General features: G+C 46.0%; 1 protein-coding gene across 1 annotated transcript in view; it reads left to right on the forward strand.

The window, feature by feature from the left end:
• Positions 1-15,332, forward strand: part of rit1 (Ras-like without CAAX 1) — a 332,174-nt gene extending 316,842 nt beyond the window's left edge. The window contains 1 exon segment of the mRNA XM_072497956.1: positions 14,720-15,332. Coding sequence (XP_072354057.1) covers positions 14,720-14,944 — 225 coding nt within the window. The 3' untranslated portion in view covers positions 14,945-15,332.
• The last annotated feature ends 5,780 nt before the right edge of the window (positions 15,333-21,112 follow it).

The following is a 21,112-nucleotide window of genomic DNA, read 5'->3' on the forward strand; positions in this document are numbered from 1 at the left end:
TCTGACTATCCACTCTGTCTATGCCCCTCATAATTTTGTAGACTTCTGTCCGGTCGCCCTTCAACCTCTGTCGTTCCAGTGAGAATAAACCGAGTTTATTCAACCTCCCCTCATAGCTAATGCCCTCCATACCGGGCAACATCCTGGTAAATCTCTTCTGCACCCTCTCTAAAGTCTCCACATCCTTCTGGTAGTGTGGCAATCAGAATTGAACAATTTACTCCAAGTGTAGCCTAAGTAAGGTTCTATACAGCTGCAACATGACTTGCCAATTTCTATACTCAATGCCCCGGCCAATGAAGGCAAGCATGCCATATGCCTTCTCGACTACCTTCTCCACCTGTGTTGCCCCTTTCAGTAACCTGTGGACCTGTACACCTAGATCACTCTGATTGTCAATACTCTTGATGGTTCTACCATTCACTGTATATTCCCTACCTGGTTTAGACCTTCCAAAATGCATTACCTCACATTTTTCTGGAATAAACTCCATCTGCCGTCTCTCCGCCCAAGTCTCCAAACGATGTAAATCCTGCTGTAACCTCTGACAGTCCCCTTCACCATCCGCAATTCCACCAACCTTTGTGTCATCTGCAAACTTACTAATCAGACCAGTTACATTTTCCTCCACATCATTTATATGTACTCCGAACAGCAAAGGTCCCCACACTGACCCCTGCGGAATACCACTAGTCACAGCCCTCCAATTAGAAAAGCATCCTTCCATTGTTACTCTCTGCTTCTATGACCTTGCCAGTTCTGTATCCATCTTGCCAGCTCACCCCTGATCCAGTGTGACTTCACCTTTTGTACCAGTCTGCCATGAGGGACCTTGTCAAAGGCCTTACTGAAATCCATATAGACAACATCCACTGCCCTACCTGCATCAATCATCTTTGTGACCTCCTCGAAAAACTCTATCAAGTTAGTGAGACATGACCTCCCCTTCACAAAACTGTGCTGCCTCTCGCTAATACGTCCATTTGCTTCCAAATGGGAGTTGATCCTGTCTCAAAGAATTCTCTCCAGTAATTTCCTACCACTGACATAAAGCTCACCGGCCTGTAGTTCCCTGGATTATCCTTGCTACCCTTCTTAAACAAAGGAACAACATTGGCTATTCTCCAGTCCTCCGGGACATCACCTGAAGATAGTGAGGATCCAAAGATTTCTGTCAAGGCCTCAGCAATTTCCTCTCTAGCCTCTTTCAGTATTCTGGTACATCCCATCAGGCCCTGGGGACTTATCTACCTTTTTTCAAGACGCCCAACACCTCGTCTTTTTGGATCTCAATGTGTCCCAGGCTATCTACACACCCTTCTCCAGACTCAACAGCCACCAATTCCTTCTATTTGGTGAATACTGATGCAAAGTATTCATTTAGTACCTCACCCATTTCCTCCAGCTCCACACATAGATTCCCTCGCCTGTCCTTCAATGGGCCCACCCTTTCCCTCGCTACCCTCTTGTTTTTTATGTACGTGTAAAAAGCCTTGGGATTTTCCTTAACCCTATTTGGCAATGACTTTCCGTGACCCCTTTTAGCCCTCCTGACTCCTTGCTTAAGTTCCTTCCTACTTTCCTTATATTCCACACAGGCTTCGTCTGTTCCCAGCCTTTTAGCCCTGACAAATGCCTCCTTTTTCTTTTTGACGAGGCCGACAATATCTCTCGTTATCCAAGGTTCCCGAAATTTGTTGTATTTATTCTTTTCCCGCACAGGAGCATGCCGGTCCTGAATTCCTTTCAACTGACATCTGAAAGCTTCCCACATGTCAGATGTTGATTTACCCTCAAACATCCACCCCCAATCTAGGTTCTTCAGCTCCTGCCTAATATTGTCATAATTAGCCTTCCCCCAATATAGCACATTCACCATAGAACCACTCTTATCCTTGTCCACCAGCACTTTAAAACTTACTGAATTGTGGTCACTGTTCCTGAAATGCTCCCCGACTGAAACTTCTACCACCTGGCTGGGCCCATTGCCCAATACCAGGTCCAGTATAGCCTCTTCCACATATTGTTTTAAGAAGGACTCCTGGATGCTCCTTACAAACTTGAACGAGTACTTTTCTTCGGTATTTACAAATGAGAGGGGCCATATAGTTGGAGAGGACAGTGTGAAACAGACTGGTAAGCTCGAGGAAATACTTGTTAGGAAGGCAGATGTGTTGGGCATTTTGAAAAACTTGAGGATAGACAAATCCCTCGGGCCTGACGGGATATATCCAAGGATTCTATGGGAAGCAAGAGATGAAATTGCAGAGCCGTTGGCAATGATCTTTTCGTCCTCACTGTCAACAGGGGTGGTACCAGGGGATTGGAGAGTGGCGAATGTCGTGCCCCTGTTCAAAAAAGGGACAAGGGATAACCCTGTGAATTACAGGCCAGTTAGTCTTACCTCGTAAGAACTAACTTCCTGTGGAAGTAGTTGAGTCGGAAACATTAGGGACCTTCAAGCAGCTATTGGATAGGTACATGGATTACGGTAGAATGATATAGTGTAGATTAATTTGTTCTTAAGGGCAGCACGGTAGCATTGTGGATAGCACAATTGCTTCACAGCTCCAGGATCCCAGGTTCGATTCCGGCTTGGGTCACTGTCTGTGCGGAGTCTGCACATCCTCCCCGTGTGTGCGTGGGTTTCCTACGGGAACTCCGTTTTCCTCCCACATACCAAAGATGTGCAGGTTAGGTGGATTGGCCATGATAAATTGCCCTTAGTGTCCAAAATTGCCCTTAGTGTTGGGTAGAGGTGTTGACCTTTGGTAGGGTGCTCTTTCCAAGAGCTGGTGCAGACTCAATGGGCCGAATGGCCTCCTTCTGCACTGTAAATTCTATGATAATCTATGATTAATCTAGGACAAAGGTTCGGCACAATATCGTGGGCTGAATGGCCTGTTCTGTGCTGTATTTTTCTATGTTCTATGTTCTAAACTCTGCCCCCTTCAAGCCCCTAGCACTAAGTAAGTCCCAGTTAATAATTGGGGAAGTTAAAGTCTCCCATCACAACAACCCTGTTGCTTTTACTCCTTTCCAACATCTGTCTACCTATCTGCTCCTCTATCTCCCACTGGCTGTTGGGTGGCCTGTAGCAAACTGCCAACATTGTGACTGCATCCTTCTTATTCCTGATCTATACCCATTTAGCCTCGCTGCCCTCTGAGGTGTCCTCCCGCAGTACAGCTGTGATATTCTCGCTAACCAGTAGCGCAACTCCGCCACCCCTTTTACATTCCTCTCTATCCCGCCTGAAACACCTAAATCCTGGAACGTTTAGCTGCCAACCCTGCCCTTCCCTCAACCAGGTCTCTGTAATGGCAACAACATCATAGTTACATGTACTAATCCAAGCTCTAAGTTCATCTGCCTTACCTATTATACTTTTGCATTAAAACATATGCACTTCCGGCCACCAGTCACGCTGTTTTTAGCAACATCTCCCTGTCTGCTCTTCCTCACAGCCATACTGACCCTATTCCCTAGTTCTTCCTCAATTTTATCACCTTCTGACCTATTGCTCCGGTGCCCAACTGCCTGCCATACTAATTTAAACCCTCCCGTGTGACACTACTTCGCGGCCAGGATATTTATGCCTCTCCAGTTTAGATGCAACCCGTCCTTCTTATACAGGTCACACCTGCCCGGGAAGAGCTCCCAGTGGTCCAGATAATGGAAACCCTCCCTCCTACACCAGCTGTTTAGCCACGTGGTTAGCTGCTCTATCTTCCTACTTCTAGCCTCACTGGCACGTGGCACAGGGAGTAATCCCGAGATTACAACCCTCGAGGTCCTGTCTTTTAACTTTCTGCCTAGCTCCCTGAACTCCTGCTGCAGGACCTCATGCCCCTTCCTGCCTATGTCTTTCGTACCAATATGTAAAAACAACCTCTGCCTGTTTGCCTTCCCCCTTCAGGATGCCCACTACCCGTTTGGAGACATCCTTGACCCTGGCACCAGAGAAGCAACATACCATCCAGGAGTCTCTTTCATGTCCACAGAAGCGCCTATCTGTGTCCTTGACTATAGAGTCCCCTATGACTGTTGCTCTTCTGCGCTTTGACCCTCCTTGCTGAACATCAGAGCCAGCTGTGGTGCCACTGCTCTGGCTGCTGCTGCTTTCCCCTGATAGGCTATCCCCCCCAACAGTATCCAAAGCGGTATACCTGTTCGAGAGAGGGACAACCACAGGGGATTCCTGCACTGACTGCCTGCCCCTTCTGGTGGTCACCCATCTCTCTGCCTGCACCTAGGGTGTGACCACATCTCTATAACTCCTATCTATGATGCTTTCTGCCACCTGCATGCTCCTAAGTGCATCCAATTACTGCTCCAACCGAACCACGCGGTCTGTGAGGAGCTGCCATTGGTTACACTTGCTGCAGATGTAGTCGACCGGAACGCTGGAAGTGTCACAGGCCTGCCACACTTCACAGTTGGAGCACTGCACCCCACTGAGTGACATTTAAGCACTAATTAATTAATTTAAAATAAACACTTGAATTACTGTTAGATTGAGTTACAATTAACTGTATGGCCCTGACGCTAGATGATTTTTACTGTAAAATTAAATGCTAAATACCGATCTTTGCCCTCGGGTTTAGTTACTCCACTATCTGGTTAATCAATTAGTTTTTTTTGCAATATTTTCTTTTTCAAATTTAACAGATTCCCAACCAACCAATCAGGTCACAGCTTTACTGTGATGTCATTTACAGATCCCCCCCCCCCCACACACACACGATTTGAAAAGATAATAAAAATAAAAATCACCTACCTTACCAGGATGTTCCTACCTTCCTCTCCCTGCAGATTAACAGTCACAAGCCAGTAGAAAGAGAACAAAACGGTAGGGAAAAAGCACCTTCTCCCACTCTGCACCGAATTACCTCACTGCACCAAATTACCAGGTTCCAATTCCCACTCTGGATGTGTCTCACTCATACAGGATGTGTCTCCTTCACCTGCGCATAGCTACAGGTCCTCAAGAGAAAGCCTCCATGTCCAATGGTGGCCCTTCCTCCAGTGCAGCCACTGTTAATACCCGGTGAGGCGGACAATCCCCTCATCGGATCCTGAATTGGATTTGGAGGCCTTGCAATGGAGGTCGCAACGGATCTGGTGGGGGCCACCGAATCTCGCAAGGTGGACCCACTCAGGCGTTCGGCCTGGAAAAACCCCAAAGGGGCCAGCATAGTGGGCGCTTGATAATTAGCCTCGAGCAAAGAAGGCGATGGAAATTTTGCCTCCAGCCATCAAAATGGACGATGGATCAGACTTGGGGCGGAGGAGGAGGGGTGTTTTAACCCGACAGGCAGCCACGTTGTCTGCAACATCAGAGTGCCTGTGGCCTCACCTGAATATGATCTCCCCAGTTGGGGGGGTGGAATTACACGTTAAGCGAAGGTTCCATGGGACGTAAATACCCCAGCCCAAATGTGGTCCGGGCGCAGGAGACCCGCGGGAGTAGGAGTTCTATCTAATAGATTAAATAAATAGAGTTTTTTCTAACAGTCATTGCTTCCATGTGGTCGCTCGCCTGGAACGTTACAACTGCCTTCAGTTTTGGACTCCCCTGCATTAAAAGGATTTTAGGTCTATTGTGCACAATATAAATTCATCAGGTTCAAGAAATAGGACACTACAGTTATGTCGAGAGACTGACTATACTGGGATTACTTTGATCAAAGTAGAGAAGATTAAGAGGAGAGTGAGTTGAAGTCTTTAAAATGAAGTAGGGTTTTGACAGAGTATATATAGCAAGACTACATCCCCTGGTTGTGGAATCAGTGATAAGTCTGCAAAGGGATGCAGATAAGTTATGTGAGTTGGGGAAAAAACTGCTGGAATGAGTATGAATGGTGTATAATGTGGGAAAATGTGAGGCTGTCCATTCTGGTGGGAAGAATCGAAATTCAGAACATTTTTTAAATGGAGATGCATTTCAGGACGCTGCAGTAATTAGGAAGGTAAATTTAATATTGGTCTTTATTGCAAAGGGGATGGAATATAAAAGTAGGGAAGCCTTGTTATAACCATACAGGTTATTGATGAGGCCACACTTGGAGTACTGCGTTCAGTTTTGGTCTACTTTTTTAAGAAGGGATATACTTGCAATGGAAACAGTTCAGAGAAGATTCATTAAGCTGACTCCTGGGTGTCTTAGGAGGAAAGGTTGAGCACATTGGGCCTGTATTTATTGAGAAGAATGAGAGGTAATCTTATTGAAATATATAAGATTCTAAGGGAGGCTTGACAGGGTAAATGTTGAGATATTTCTGTTTCTGGGGGACTAGAACCATGTGGGGCAGTTTGGCAACTGGAGCAGAAATTCTTGCAAGAGGCCAAATCGCATTTCTTGCTAGTATAGTGACGTGATTGTCCCAATCCTCCACAAGTGACATAACCAGAATCCCAACGTTGAATGCAAAGAACATCAGTAGAATACATTTACATATCATTATCAGGCTTCTGTGCCTGAATCATCCACCCGTAAGAAAATCCATTCATATCAGCGTGAGAGCAGACCAGCATGAATTATTACCGATCTCCAATGGTGTGCAGGCCTCCAAAAGGAGTTCAGCTAACTGTGTCACTCAGTGAGGGGGGGGGTCATGCCCAGGCACTACCTGGGTACAGACCGCTAGCACTGTCCAAAGAGTGTCAGGGGTTTGTGCTGGGAAGTGTCAGGGGGCAGTGCCCAGGCAGCGCTGGAGAAAGTACCTGGGCAGTGCCAGGGGAAGGTAGCGTGGCTGGCAGGGCGGAAGGGGTGCATAGTGAACCTCTGTGCACTGGTGCGGCCTTTAAAAACAACACCCTAATCTTTAAAAGGCTAGCTTGCTGGCAGAGTGATCTCAGTCAGAGCCTACTCCACCCTTTGAAGTTTTTTTCTATGATCTCAATGATACGGAGGAGAAACCCACCACTGGTGCGGGCATCTTCAGCAACATCTATCCTGCCTGCTGTTGTGCTCTGCCACATTGAAGGAACTATGCTATATTTCCAAATCATAATGATTTGGAGGGGAACTTGGACATGGTCATTTTCCCATGTAACTGCTGCCCTTAACTTCTCAGATGGTAGAATTCACATGTTTAAGAAGAGCTAGTGAAGAAACCTCGATGAGTTGTTGCAGTTCACAATACATATTTAAGGTGGTGGATGGGATACTGTCCTGAATAGTGCCGAGTTGCTTGACTTTGTTGAAGTTCCACTCATCCAGGCAACTGGAAAATATTCCATCAGAATCCTGACTTCTGCTTTGTGGATAGACTTTTGAGAGTCAGATGGTGAGTTATTTGCCTCAAAATTCCCAGCCTTTGGCTTGCTGTTGTAGCATTTATGTGACTGGTCCAGTTCATTCTGGTCAATGATAACCTCTAGGATCTCGATGGTGCAGATTGAATGTCATGGGGGCTGGTCAAATTCTTTCTCTTGTGGGAAATGGTCATCTCCTGGCATTTGTGTGACATGAATGTTATCTGCCACTTATTAACCCAGGCCTGAATATTGTCCAGGTATTGTTGCATAGGGATTATGGAGTGCTTCATTGTATGAGGAGCAGGGAATTGAACTGAACACTGTACAATCATCAGCGAAAATGCTCACTTCTGACCTTATGAGGGAAGGAAGGTTGACTCCCGACCAATCAGCACTCTCCTCTCCCACAGTACAGATTGTTGTGATCGTTCAAAATTTTGCATTCTTGCATTTGCCCTGATGAGTTCATGATGGAAAGCTTCAGCTACTTGTCTCTCTTTTCAGCAGTATTCAAGTTTTACTTATTGTTGGAAATTTTCAAAATATAAAAAATTTTATGCATTTAAAAAAAAAAATCTTTTTTTTTCTTTTTATTCTCCCTCCTACTCCAATCTTTCTTTCCCTCTTTATATTTATTTTGGTACCTGTGTTCAGTCACTGTAATTGAGATTTCATTCTCAGTCCTTATGCTGTTATTCTCTCAATCCTTCAGTATGATTGGTTATGAGATGTACAGTTATTTTCATTATTCACTCATGTTCCCGATACCTGGTTTTCCTTGCTGTTCCATTATCAGCTCACAGACTCAGCAACTTCAGAAACTTTCTTTAATCTTCTGTCCAGCTTAGCCTTGAACTCCTATCTTTCTCTAATTCCTCGCCTATCTCTCCTCTTGCCCTCTCCTGAGATAATCTTGTCAATGAAACCCACCTCCTCTTCCTTCGATCCTAATCCCACTAAACAGCTGATCACCCAACTTGCTCAATTGGTCCCCATATTATCCGATATTGTAAACCGTCTTCAGGTGCTATCCCTCTCTCTTTTAAATCTACCATCATCACCCCTCTGCTCAAAAAAACAGTTGGCCTCTGCCATTGCAATCGAAGGCGTGATATGAGCCCAACATCTTCTTTCGCAATTTTACATGCTCCCGGGTCAGGCTTGACCCCACCATAGCAACGTTAAGTTCTGACCAATAAATAAATATAATTTGCTGTTGTTGAAACCTAACTATGCAAATGCAGGTCTAATCAACAGCAAATTAAAGGCATTTCCAAAGCAAACGTTGTGCTGAGTAGATTCAGTAACATCTAAAACAAAGGCAAAATGCTGCAGGTATAATAGCTTTTGTTTGTTTTTCCTTGTATGAGCCAATATTTCCGTATCTCACACATGTATAATCATCCTTGTAAAGTTTATGAACGGACATCACGTGACAATCGCCAGGCAGGAATGTTCCCTTCCAGTCAAGGGCATTCAGCCTCTGATCTTCGGGTAAGTGTTCTCCAAGGCGGCCTTCAGGACGCGCGACAACGCAGAATCGCCGAGCAGAAACTGATAGCCAAGTTCCGCACACATGAGTACGGCCTCAACTGGGACCTGGGATTCATGTCGCATTACATTCACCGCCCCCCCACCATCTGGCCTCGGCTTGCGAAATCCTATCAACTGTCCTGGCTTGAGACAATTCACACCTCTTTAACCTGTGATTATCCCTCTCTCTGGATCTGTAAAGACTTAATTACCTGCAAAGACTCGCATTCAAAGTATCGTCTTGCATCTTTGACTTTGTCTATATATATGTTTCTGGAACCTACCTCTTCATTCACCTGAGGAAGGAGCAGTGCTCCGAAAGCTAGTGATTCGAAAAAACCTGTTGGACATTAACCTAGTGTTGTAAGACTTCTTACTGTAAAGTTTAATAGCTAAATTCATTGTCAACAAGTGATGCACCAGCTAGAGTTGTAAAGGTTGGTTTTGCTACACGGGGATTAGCGTATGATAGTGTAAAGGATGAAACAGTAGTTTTTAAGTTAGCTTTTTATCAAGCAATAATTTGCATGATGAACAAGCTTAATGCTCACAGGATGTGCAGGAACACATTGCCAGTTCAAATTCTCCACAGGAAAGTCTTAACAGGTATTCAGTTGCAAGAATCACATGGGCACAGAAACCCATCAAAGTTGTTGGCCAACATTCCACAGTTGCAGTCGGGAATTTCGCATCAAACTGAGGAAGCCCTGGACTTACAGGATGAGAACACATATTCATTTGCTCACTGAATAATGTGGCAGTTTTTACTCAAAAATGTACAGCTCAGAATCTTTGCGGACTTCTTTCCATTGTACTCTTATATTTTCTGCAAATCTCCTTGTCATTGTCAGCAAAAAAAATACTGCAGATCCTCATTAAAATAAAACTGGAAAATTAAACTGCTGCTTGCAGAGCCATGCCATTCACACTGCAACTTGGCAGGAAAATATGATCAATTAAATCTTACTTATCAAACCATAAATTTACAATTATAATTTATTTTCCAATGTACATGATGAACATCATTATAATATGTGAACTACTGCATTGGGAGCAAAGCAGAACTGATGCCCATTTCATTACCTTGCCAACGATGCACACCTTTATTATCTCATCGATCTTTTTTTGTACATAGGTCAGCTGCAGAGTGCCTGCACTGAGCTTATTAATAAAAATTGTTTCACCAGACATAATTGATGACATTTTGGCAACTCAGTCTGACCAATGCATATGCAGATGCTGTCAGTGAAATATATAAATCTTACCACTGCCTGCTGTGATCTGAAATTTATTGGACAAACTGGTCACATTGTCATTGTTTTCATAACCCGACACATGAAACAAAAGTATAGGAACTACTTCAGTTTCACTTAGAGACTGTCAGGTGCAGCTCAGTGGGTAACATACATTTCTCTAATTCAGTGGTCATGGGTTCAAGCCTGGTAACAATGGAACCAAAGGGTGGCATGTGGCGCAGTGGTTAGCACTGGGACTGCAGCACTGAGGACCGGGTTCGAATCCTGGCCCTGGGTCACTGTCCGTAAGAAGTTTGTACATTCTCCCCATGTCTGCATGGGTTTCACCCCCGCAACCCAAAGATGTGCAGGTTAGATGGATTGGCCATGCTAAATTTCCCCTGAATTGGAAAAAAAAATAATGATAATTGGGTACTCTAAATTTATTTTAAAAAACAATAGAACCGAGACTTCAGTACAGTACTGAGCTGTGTCAGAGGTCTTTTGGATGAGATGATCAATAGAGATCCTGTCTGCTTTCTCAGGAGAACATTAAAGAACCCACGGCACTATTTTGAAGAAGAGTAGGGGACTTATCCCCTGTGTCCTAGGCAATATTAATACCTCAATCAACATCACAAAAACAAATTATCTGGCAATTGTCTCAATGCTGTGTGTGGGAGTTTGCTGTGTACAAATTGATTTCTGTGTTTCCGACATTACAAGAATGCTTACACTTCAAAAGTAAATCATTGATTCTTAAGTGCTTTGGGATTCTGTGGTGTTCTGTTAACCGCAGAGGGGAAGTGGACTGTGGAGCATTCTAATGCTCTTCAAATCGTATGGCATGCTGCCAATCACATTAAGTTGTGTGACCCATGGGCGGCACAGTGGTTAGCACTGCTGCCTACGGCGCTGAGGACCTTGGTTCAATCCCAGCCCTGGGTCACTGTCTGTGTGGAGTTTGCACATTCTCCTCTTGCCTGCGTGGGTTTCAACCCCACAACCAAAAAATGTGCCAGTTAAGTGGATTGGCCACGCTAAATTTCCCCTCAATTGGGAAAAAATAATAATTGGGTACTCTAAATTATTTTTTTTAATTGTGACCCCCACTAATGAGAATTGACCATCCCATTAAACAATGGTAATCGGTTCAAATTGTGAACGTATTGTACAGACTGGGGCAGTCAGATAGCTCAGGAATTGAGACAACCCTGCTAAATCATTGACTATTGTTCACCATCACAACCCTACATCACTGCCTCAGTGCACAGGTTGTATAAATATTCATAGCACAGTCCCTGAAAATAAATATGAGGCCTGTGTTTGCCTACTCCCTTCGAAGAACAGCAACTCATGCAATTCCAATCATAACATATTGAAGGAGGGTATTAAAGCAAGTTTGAAATAAAAGCCTTTTACGATAACTAGGTTGGTGGAACCTTTCAAGATAGCTGAAAGTAGGGGAAGGGAATAAGTGTGATTTATAGGACATGGACTTACAGTAATTGGCAGAAGGATTAGATGAGGGTTGTGGTGAATATTTTTCACCGAGATGGTGGTGGGAGTCTGGAATTCACTGCCTGAAAGAATGGTGGAGGCGGAAACCCTAATTGCATTCACAAAATAATTAATTATGCTCTTGAGATGCTATAACTTACAAGGCTGTAAGCCAAGAACTGGGAAGTGGGATGAGGTTGGATAACTTTTGTTGTGGCTGTCACAGACATGGTGGGCCAAATGACCTCCTTCCGGGCTTTGAATTTTCTGCTTGTACGTTTCTAGATTTTTCCTTCTTTTCCCTCCAACACTGAAGAAATAACACATACTTGAATTTGCAGCCTGCAGCCATCCCCTCATTGACTCTCATATCAGAGTGAACATTGGCAAATATATGCTGAACAAATATGGGTATTTCCAAAAGCAAATTGCAAGAAATATGTTAGTTCAGTAAAAAAGCAATCAACTCACATTTGATCTCAAAATAGAAGCCTGCATGATTCTGTGCTTTGATCCATCTCATCCACCTTGATAATTAATACTTACTGTGCACCTTTCACGCTACATTATTAGCCTTTACATAAACGGCCCAATGAAGCCAAGTTGTGCAAAACTCATGACATTAGGCTGTGTGATCATGAGGCCAATTTCCGTCAGGGGGAATTCTGATGCCAGCAATTTTAGTAAGTAACAGGAGGCTGCGCTAATGACAAGAACAAATCTCATTTTCACGGAGATTGTGATTTAAATTAGACTCCACGCCAATTTTCAAGACCTTCAGCCAGTTTAACACCCCAGCATCCAACTTGCCAATAGAGTCATAGAGTTGTACAGCGCAGAAAAGGCCCTTCAGCCCATCAAATCTGCACCGACAATAACTAACCCTATTCCCACTTACCAGCGCTTGTCCCATGTCCTTTAATGTGATGGCATTTCAAGCATTCATCCGAGTGATTTTTAAAGGTTGTGATGTTTTCAGCCATCACTACCTTCCCAGGCAGTGCACTCCAGATTCTCACCACCTTGTGTGATTTTTTTTTTTCAAATCAACTCGGTGGGCGGGATTCTCCCCTACCCGGCGGGGTGGGGGTTCTGGCGTAATGGAGTGGCGGGAAACACTCCGGCGTCGGGCCGCCCCAAAGGTACGGAAGTCTCTGCACCTTTAGGGGCCAAGCCCTCACCTTGAGGGGCTAGGCCCACGCCGCAGTGGTTTCCGCTCCGCCGGCTGGCGGGAAATGCCTTTGGCGCCACGCCAGCCGGCGCCGAAAGGTCTTCGCCGGGCGACGCATGCGCGTGAGCGGCTGCTGACGTCATCCCCGCGCATGCGCAAGGGAGGGGGTCTCTTCCGCCTCCGCCATAGTGAAGACCATGGCGAAGGCGGAAGAAAAACAGTGCCCCCCATGGCACAGGCCCGCCTGCGGATCGGTGGGCCCCGATCGTGGGCCAGGCCACCGTGGGGGCAACACCCGGGGCCAGATCGCCCCGCGCCCCCCCCCAGGACCCCAGAGCCTGCCCGCGCCGCCTTGTCCCACCGTTCAAAAGGTGGTTTAATCCACGCCGGCGGGAGAGGGCTGACAGCGGCGGGACTTCGGCCCATCGCGGGCTGGAGAATCGCCGGGGGTGGGCCCGCCGACCGGCGCAGCGTGATTCCCGCCCCCGCCGACCGGCGCGGCGCGATTCCCGCCCCAGCCGAATCTCTGGTGGCGGAGAATTCGGGACACGCGGGGGCGGGATTCACGACAGCCCCCGACGATTCTCTGACCCGGTGGGGGGGTCAGAGAATCGCGCCCGGTATCTCCTGCCACTCACCCTAAAACTATGCCCCTTGTGATTGATCCCTCAACCAAGAGGTCCAAACCTCACATAATTTTATACACTTCAATCATATCCTCCCTCAGCCTTCTTTGCTCGAAAGAAAACAATCCAAATCTATCCAGTCTCTCTTGTAGCTCAGATGCTCCATCCCAGGCAACATCCTGGTGAATCTCCTTTGTAACCCCTGTAGTGTAATCACCTCCTTCCTATAGTGAGGTCATGAGAACTACACACAGCACTCCAGCTGTGGCCTAGCCAATATTCTGTACACCTCCATCATAACCTCCTTGCTCTTCTATTCTATGCCAGGACTGGTAAGTGTCCCATATGCCTTCTTAACTACCCTATTCACCTGCTCTGCCGCTTTCAAGAATCTGTGAAGATCCATCTGTTCCTCTGAGCTTCCTAGTGTCCTGCCATTCATTAGATACTCCCTTGTCCTGTTTCTTCTTCCAAAGTACATCACCTCGCATTATCAGGGTAAATACCATCTACCACTGCTCTGTCCACCTGGCCAACCCAACTATATCTTCCTGTAATCTATGACCTTCTTTTTCACTGTTAACCACCCTACCAATCTTGGTGTCATCTGCAAACTAGATATCATTCCCCCATGTTTTCCTCCAAATCATTTATAAATATAAGTCACAATAAGGGACCCAGCACTGATCCCTTTGATATGCCCCTGGACACCGGCCTCCAGTTACTCAAACAGCCTTCCATCACCACTCTTTGTGTCCTGTTACTAAGCCAGTTTCACATCCATCTCGACAAGTTTCCTTGAACTCCATGTGCTTCGATCTTCTCCATCAGTCTCTCATGTGTGAACTTGTCAAGGGCTTTGCTAAAATCCATATAAACTACATCATCTGCACTTTCTTTATCCATACACGGTCGCTTTATCCAAAAAATTCTATCAAATCTGTTCGGCAGGACCTCCCTCTGACAAAGCCAAATTGACTTTCCCTAATCAACCCGTGCCTTTCTAAGTGTAAATTAGTTCTCTCTTTCAGAATTTTTTCCAATTGGTTTCCTACTGCTTGCCAACCCTCACTGGAAATAAACTTTGAGTCACAGAAACATCCCTCTATGAACGCCTTCTGCTTTCTGCCTCTTGCTATTCCTTACTTGTGCCATTTTTGCATCAAGACTTTCCTGAAGACTTTTTCAATACTTACAAATACCTGTGTGTAGGTATCATTCCTGCACTGCTTCAAAAGAGAGAATATGACACAGTGACAGCATCTGCACCATTTGTTATTTGTACAGTGAAACATACAAACAGTGGATATTCAGTCCAGTTGAATTTCAGTAGAACATTAATATTCCATTAAGTTTGAATGCATTTGTCTTATTCATGGATTCTTTTCAAGGTTCCACATGAGGAGGGAATGGCCTTAGCAAGATACTACAATTGCCCATTTTTTGAGACTTAAGCCGCTTTGCGTCTCTACATAGATGATGTATTTTATGGCATTGCACGGGAAATTCGAAGAAAAGAAGCTTTGCCATCCACTGAGAAGAAGATGAAGAGGAAGGGGGGTTTCTGGAGGAAGCTAAAAAGCTTGTTTAAAAAGAAAATGGAAAACATAACATGAAAGGCACCATTCTTTCTTGAATTAAGTAGGCGTCTGGTGTGATTCTAAATCTATGCATTCAGAATATCAAAGAAAATTTTGACAGTTGATATATTTACCAATTTTAGAAGACAGGATGTCATCACTTTGGGATGATTTCCACCTGCGGAAAATTAACTTTTACACACCAGTATAATGTCATCAATGAATATTACGTTGACTTGATTTCAACTATTTAGAACTGATTTTTATTGCATAGAGTGTGAAGGTGCTCAGAAGGTCAATTAAATGAGCTCTTTTTGGCGTCATTTGTGTAAATATCTAAAAGTTTATCTTGTTTTATTTTCTGTCATGCATATTTTTAAATAATATTTGTGCCTATTGGCCCAATATTAGTTTAGAATCTAAATATTACTTCAATAAATGTTTGTGTACTTTCAAGTTTCTGTCTAATCCTTTATTTCTCTTTCACTTATATTGTCACGAACATGTGGCTGGGGCGCAGTCATTCGAACAGGAAAATATTAACATATTATCACTTTAATTTATTAACTAATTGTAGACTGATGACCTGTATCACAGATATGACAAACAAATATTTTACAATTAGTTTAATGATTTTATTAGGTTTTAATGATCTATTAATATTTTCACCACCGGTTTTTAATAGGAATCGAGTGTTACTTTTATTCTTTCAAAATATCACATCAATGGATATATTAGTGTCTGGCAAGGAAGTAACACCACACTCCACCACTGACAAAATCATACCCATCAATAGAATATCAATTTTCAGGAAATGGATATTCTCAATATTTGTTATGCCATCCACTAAAATACTAATCAATCCAACGGAAAATTCCTGCATGTAGTGGACATTTTTTTTGTCATATCTATTTCCTGTCACTTTTGCCTGTCACAATTTCCGTGTCACACTTCATTGATAATGCCCTAATATTGGTATGCAACAAAATATTCTAGGAATCTCTATGAACAACGCCCTAAGTCAATGTGTAGTTTTCCGATTGCATGTCTTTGCCCGTCACACTCATTCGTCACACAGACTGAGGCGATTTCATACTTTTCCCCAATTGTCTCAAATTTCAGATTTATTAAAGTGCAACAAACCTGATATTGGTACAGTCACTGAATCATAGGTCACTCTGGTTTTCAAATGAGGCCTTGCAAGTGAGGAGGCAACGCTGCAACATTGCCGCAACTGGTGTCATGTGAATCAAATGGGCGATTGATTGAATGATTACTATTTCCGATATTAGTGTATGTTTCATCATTATCCCTCTGGAGGGTACTTGCAAAACATTGGTCCTGAAAATAATTTTTGTATTTGTAAATGCCGTATTGATCAGAAAAATAAAACTCCTTTGCCTTCTTTGATTCTAACTTCTGAGGCAGGCATACATTAAATGTGGTATTGCATCTGATTGATTTTGTTTTGTGGGTGATATGCTCATAAATAAAAGGCTTAGTATTTCTGTAAAATGCATATTTATCACCATAATTGCCTCTTTATTGGAGACATACAAAAGACCTATTTCTCCTTACATAAACCATTGTCAATAGTCCTCCTTTATCGCACTAACATAAGTATTCATGCCGTGACTGCACAAGGCCAGAGGCAGTTAATTGAATATTTTAGCTGTATTACCCCAGAATGGGTTGTGTCAACGTACTGACACAGCCAATCTCATTTAATTACAGGAATGATGATTGGAATATTTCTCTGAATTGCTTTTTGTTAATGCGGTGAGCTATTTCCTATTTGTCATTATTCAAAACATCATTCTTAATAGTCCTCTTATATTCAGTATAAAACAGCGTGCTCAGCAATTTGGATATTCTTGTAGCATCCAGCAAAATTTATTGTTGTTAATCAACAGCTCAGCAATCAGTCTTACTGTGAGCGAATCGCTTTCTGCGCTGTGAGAATTACTGCCCATATATTTTTTTCTAACTCCTATCCTCTGCTGCCACTGGGAGTTTAGCCAGCCTTAAATCAACCAGGGCTGAATCTTGCAGGATTCTGATTCTAGAGGACACAATGTTTCCATAAACCACCTTCCACCACCAACATGGTTCCAGTCTTGTACACTGTGGGCTATGCCTCCAGCTGTGTTCATGGAATGTGAGCTTAAATATTGTTCCCTTCTTCTCGATCATCCCACATTTTCCAATTATAAATTCCTGAAGTAGGAAGGGTGACCTTTGCTGCCTTATAAAATATACTGGACTATACATGTAAAAAATAGTGCTTGTCACGAACCATTGACCCAATCAGAAACATCAACCAATAATGAGGAAAGCTTAAGATTTCCCCGCACAAACAATACTTTTATTCATTAAACCATTTTATTTCATGGCAATGTTTAAAGCACCACTCCTTATCATTGCATTGCCGTGACAAATACATTTTCCAGAACTGCCATTATCCTGAATGAGACTGTTCTTAAAATGTGGCATTTAGTATTAATTATAAGCTGCTCGGTGTCAGGCAGTCATGCCCATGAGGAACTTGCTTGAACTTTGCTAATTTTGTTTCACACCCCGATAGGCATGGAGGGCAGGATTCTCTGTCTAGTGATGCCAGAGTCATGAATCGTGATCAGGCGAAGGACCACGTGTTGGGCGAAAATCATGATCGCCTCTGGGCACCCAATGGAACGTCATGCTCCAGCTCCTTGATAGCAGCGTGGATGTTTTCCATGCCCTGCGCCAGCGTGGGCATGCAGATTGCATAGTAACGGACATTAGCATATCATTAACGGGCCCGACCCGGCAGTCTCCATCTTCCCGCGATGTTCTGCCTCCGCCAGGTTGAGGTGATGCCGGCGTGGTTCACTTGTGGTATTTAAAAATGTAAACCGGGCGCCGTGGCTGCTGAAGGTGAACAAGTAGGTAAGCCAAGTTTCCAAAGGCTCAACTGTGGCCTGACAGTTGTGCAACTGGCTGGGGGGTGTTGACTGCCAGTGCAGCGGGGGGAGGGGGAGGGGCAACCGGGAGCCCAGCCGTGGGTTCAGGGCGTCCCCCAGACCAGGTTGGCTGGGAGCAGTAGGCCATTGCAGCAGCCTCCAAGGCAGCCATTTGGTTGCATACTCCAATGACTGCCCACTGTGACCCATAATTGTGCAGAGCGCTGATGTGTTATGTACTCTGGGATAATACAGGCTGCAATTGGATGCAGCTTTAGCCAAAAGATACTCCAGACCTTGAAGTTAGTTCAATCTGATTTATTGAACCAGTAGCTCAGTTAGCACAGTTCTCTATGAGTTCGACTCTCTGCTAACATAAGTGTGGTTATTCTGTCTGACTGAACCAGACTAGCTCTTAGCCACGTGCTGGAGGTGTGATACTGTACATACACCCTGACTCACTCTGTAGATGTCCATCAGTGAAAAGAGGCGGAGTGTGAGTGCCTCGTGCCTTTTATAGTGAGATACCACCCCTGAGTGTCCTGCCGACTCATTGGTCATATCCTGTTCTGTGTTCATGAGCTGCCTGTCTGTATATCATGACATCTCACCTTTTTTTAATGTTGTGTTGGCACATGGGAATGTACTTACTTGTGGTGGCATATATTAACATATTTACAAGCGGTGGCATATGTGAATGTATTTACATGTGAAGACAGCTGTCTAATGTGAGAAAACAGAACATAGCAAACAAAACAAATGCTCGTATGTCCAGTCTCTGGGGCTTGCGTCTGATCCGTGTCGACCGCCGGAAAGGTGACGGTGGGGACGACGGCGCCTTGACAGGCAGGATGGAAGCCTGACTGGTTGCCTCGTAGTCCGAGGTATCAGGAGGTGGCAAAACAATGGACAAAAACGGAGAAGAAAGCGGTTGCGGGAAGGCAACTTTGCGCAGTGCCCACCTGTTTTGTCGCACAACAAAACCATCAGCCAACATACGAGCGGGGCACAGTCTGTCAAACAACGACAGCTGGAGCAGACCAGCCACCATCCGGTATCTTGATCCTGACAGTGTCTGCCGGGGATAACACGGGCAAATCGGTGGCATGAGCATCATATATCATTTTCTGTATGTCTGCATATCATGACAAGCGCCACCGGCCGTATGGATTCTCTTGACGCTCAGGCCACGCCCCAGGAACCCTAGACCCTAGCTACCCGCCAAGGGGAAGTGCATGGCCCAGCACAGCCAGTGGGCCTCCAGGTGTCAGCACCCCTCAGTGCGCTCATCAGTGGTACTGCCCCACAGCAGGTGGGAGTGGCAGGGTGCATGGGCAGAACGCACCATGAGCAGCGGATGCATACACTGTGGCCCTTGCCACCCTCCCTGGCATACTGCCCCCCCCCCCGCCCCCCCCCAGGGCAGATGCCTGACCAGTGGCACCATCAGCCTGTCCACCCAATGGAAACACCGGCCTTCATCAATCCCCGCCTTCCCACTGCACATTTGCGCCCATCCAGCCTGCCCAGGGCAGGTATGCACAACCCATGCGTCACACAGAGGACCCATGGCAAAGTACATCTACGATCCCAACATGTGTCCACCCTCGTCGCTAAGCCCCAGCCATTGTCCCTGCCCACAAGCAAGCCACCAGGCATGGTGTGGCCAATGGCACGTGGTGCCCCCCACAACCAGGTGGCACCCTGCTGGCAGGCTAACACTTGGCCCACCTAAGGAGGGCAGGCTGGTGGACCCCATTGGGGTCGTGGGACAGGAGACACAGAGCGTAACACTGGCAAGGAGGGGTGGCAAGGCAGGCGGCCCCGGGATGACAGGCACCAGCAGGGCCAGAGGTGTGGTGTGGAGGGAAGCATGTCAGGGGAACGGGCGGTGGGAGGGGGACATGTGGAGGCATGAGCTGCAGTTCCAGCTAGTGTCACTGTGTTGCCCATTAAAGCTGGTTGAGCAAGGGTGTACTCACCATGCTAACATGTCTGCCCTCTACCCCCTGCAGAAAATGGAGTTCGGAATATAGCCGGGTGTGGTTAGCATCTGCCTAGCTGCATCCCTGGCGGATACGAGAACCTGCCAGACCGAGCGTGCAACTGATGACTGCAGCTGAGCAGGGAGACTGTGCCAGATTCTGGCTCACCTGGAACCATGGGGGTATGGGGGAAGACAACCACTCCCGATGGCCGTCAAGGCGATGGATGCCCTGAACCCCTGAACTTTTATGCCACAGGATCCTTCCAGGCGGCGACTGGGCTGTCTGAGATCGCTCAGACTTCCATATACAGATGCATCTGCACCGTAACAGACGACCTGTTAGCCTGGGCGGCACAATATATTACCATCGGCATGGACCGAGCATACCAGGTTGCCCGGGCAGCGGAATTTGCCACCATCGCCAGCATGCCCCAGGTAGTGATCGATGGGACGCAAGTCGCCCGATGGGCATCAGTGCAAGAAGGAGTGCCTTTCACTAATCAGAAGGCATTCCACTCCCTCAATGTGCAGTTGGTGTGTGACCATCGGATGCACATCACGCATGTCTGCTCCCGATATCCAGGCAGCATGCATGGCACCTTTGTCCTGGCACACTCGACGGTGCCCGACACCTTCGAGGCACTCTCCTGGGTGAGGGGCTGACTCCTGGCAGACAGGTGTTATCCACTGTGGTCGTAGCTGATAACGCCTATCCGGAGGCCTCAGAGCGGCGTGGAGAACCGCTACAACGATGCCCATGCAGCGACCAGAGGAGTCATCGAGTAATGCATCGGCATGTTGAAGGCATTGTTCAGGTGCCTGGACTGCTCAGGAGGGGCGTCTAATACATCCCTGGGAGGATCTCCTGCATTGTGATTGCCAGCTGCATCCTCCATCACATCACGCAGCAGAGGGGCGACATGCTGGAGGAGGAGGTGGAGGAACGGCATGCCTCATCCGATGAAGAGGATGCGGAGGAGGGACAGAATGGGCAGGACTTCGGACCCAGCCAGGCAAAGGAGGTGTGTGCCAGGATCGCTGGGCACGGGACAATCTAATCGCTTCCAGGTTCGCAGACTAGGGGGCATGGCCACCAGCAGTTCAACCGTCCCGTCCCACCCACACAACCCCACCCACCCCGACACTCCCCCTCCCTGTAACCTAAACGCCACCCCCACACCCACCCTCACCCCAGCCCCCCACCACCCTCTGAGCGTCTCACCAGCTACACCAGACGGTGTTGGCCCATGGTCGGCAGCATCAGCAGGTGGTCGA

Source organism: Scyliorhinus torazame, chromosome 3, assembly GCF_047496885.1.
Source record: "Scyliorhinus torazame isolate Kashiwa2021f chromosome 3, sScyTor2.1, whole genome shotgun sequence".
Lineage (NCBI taxonomy): Eukaryota > Metazoa > Chordata > Chondrichthyes > Carcharhiniformes > Scyliorhinidae > Scyliorhinus > Scyliorhinus torazame.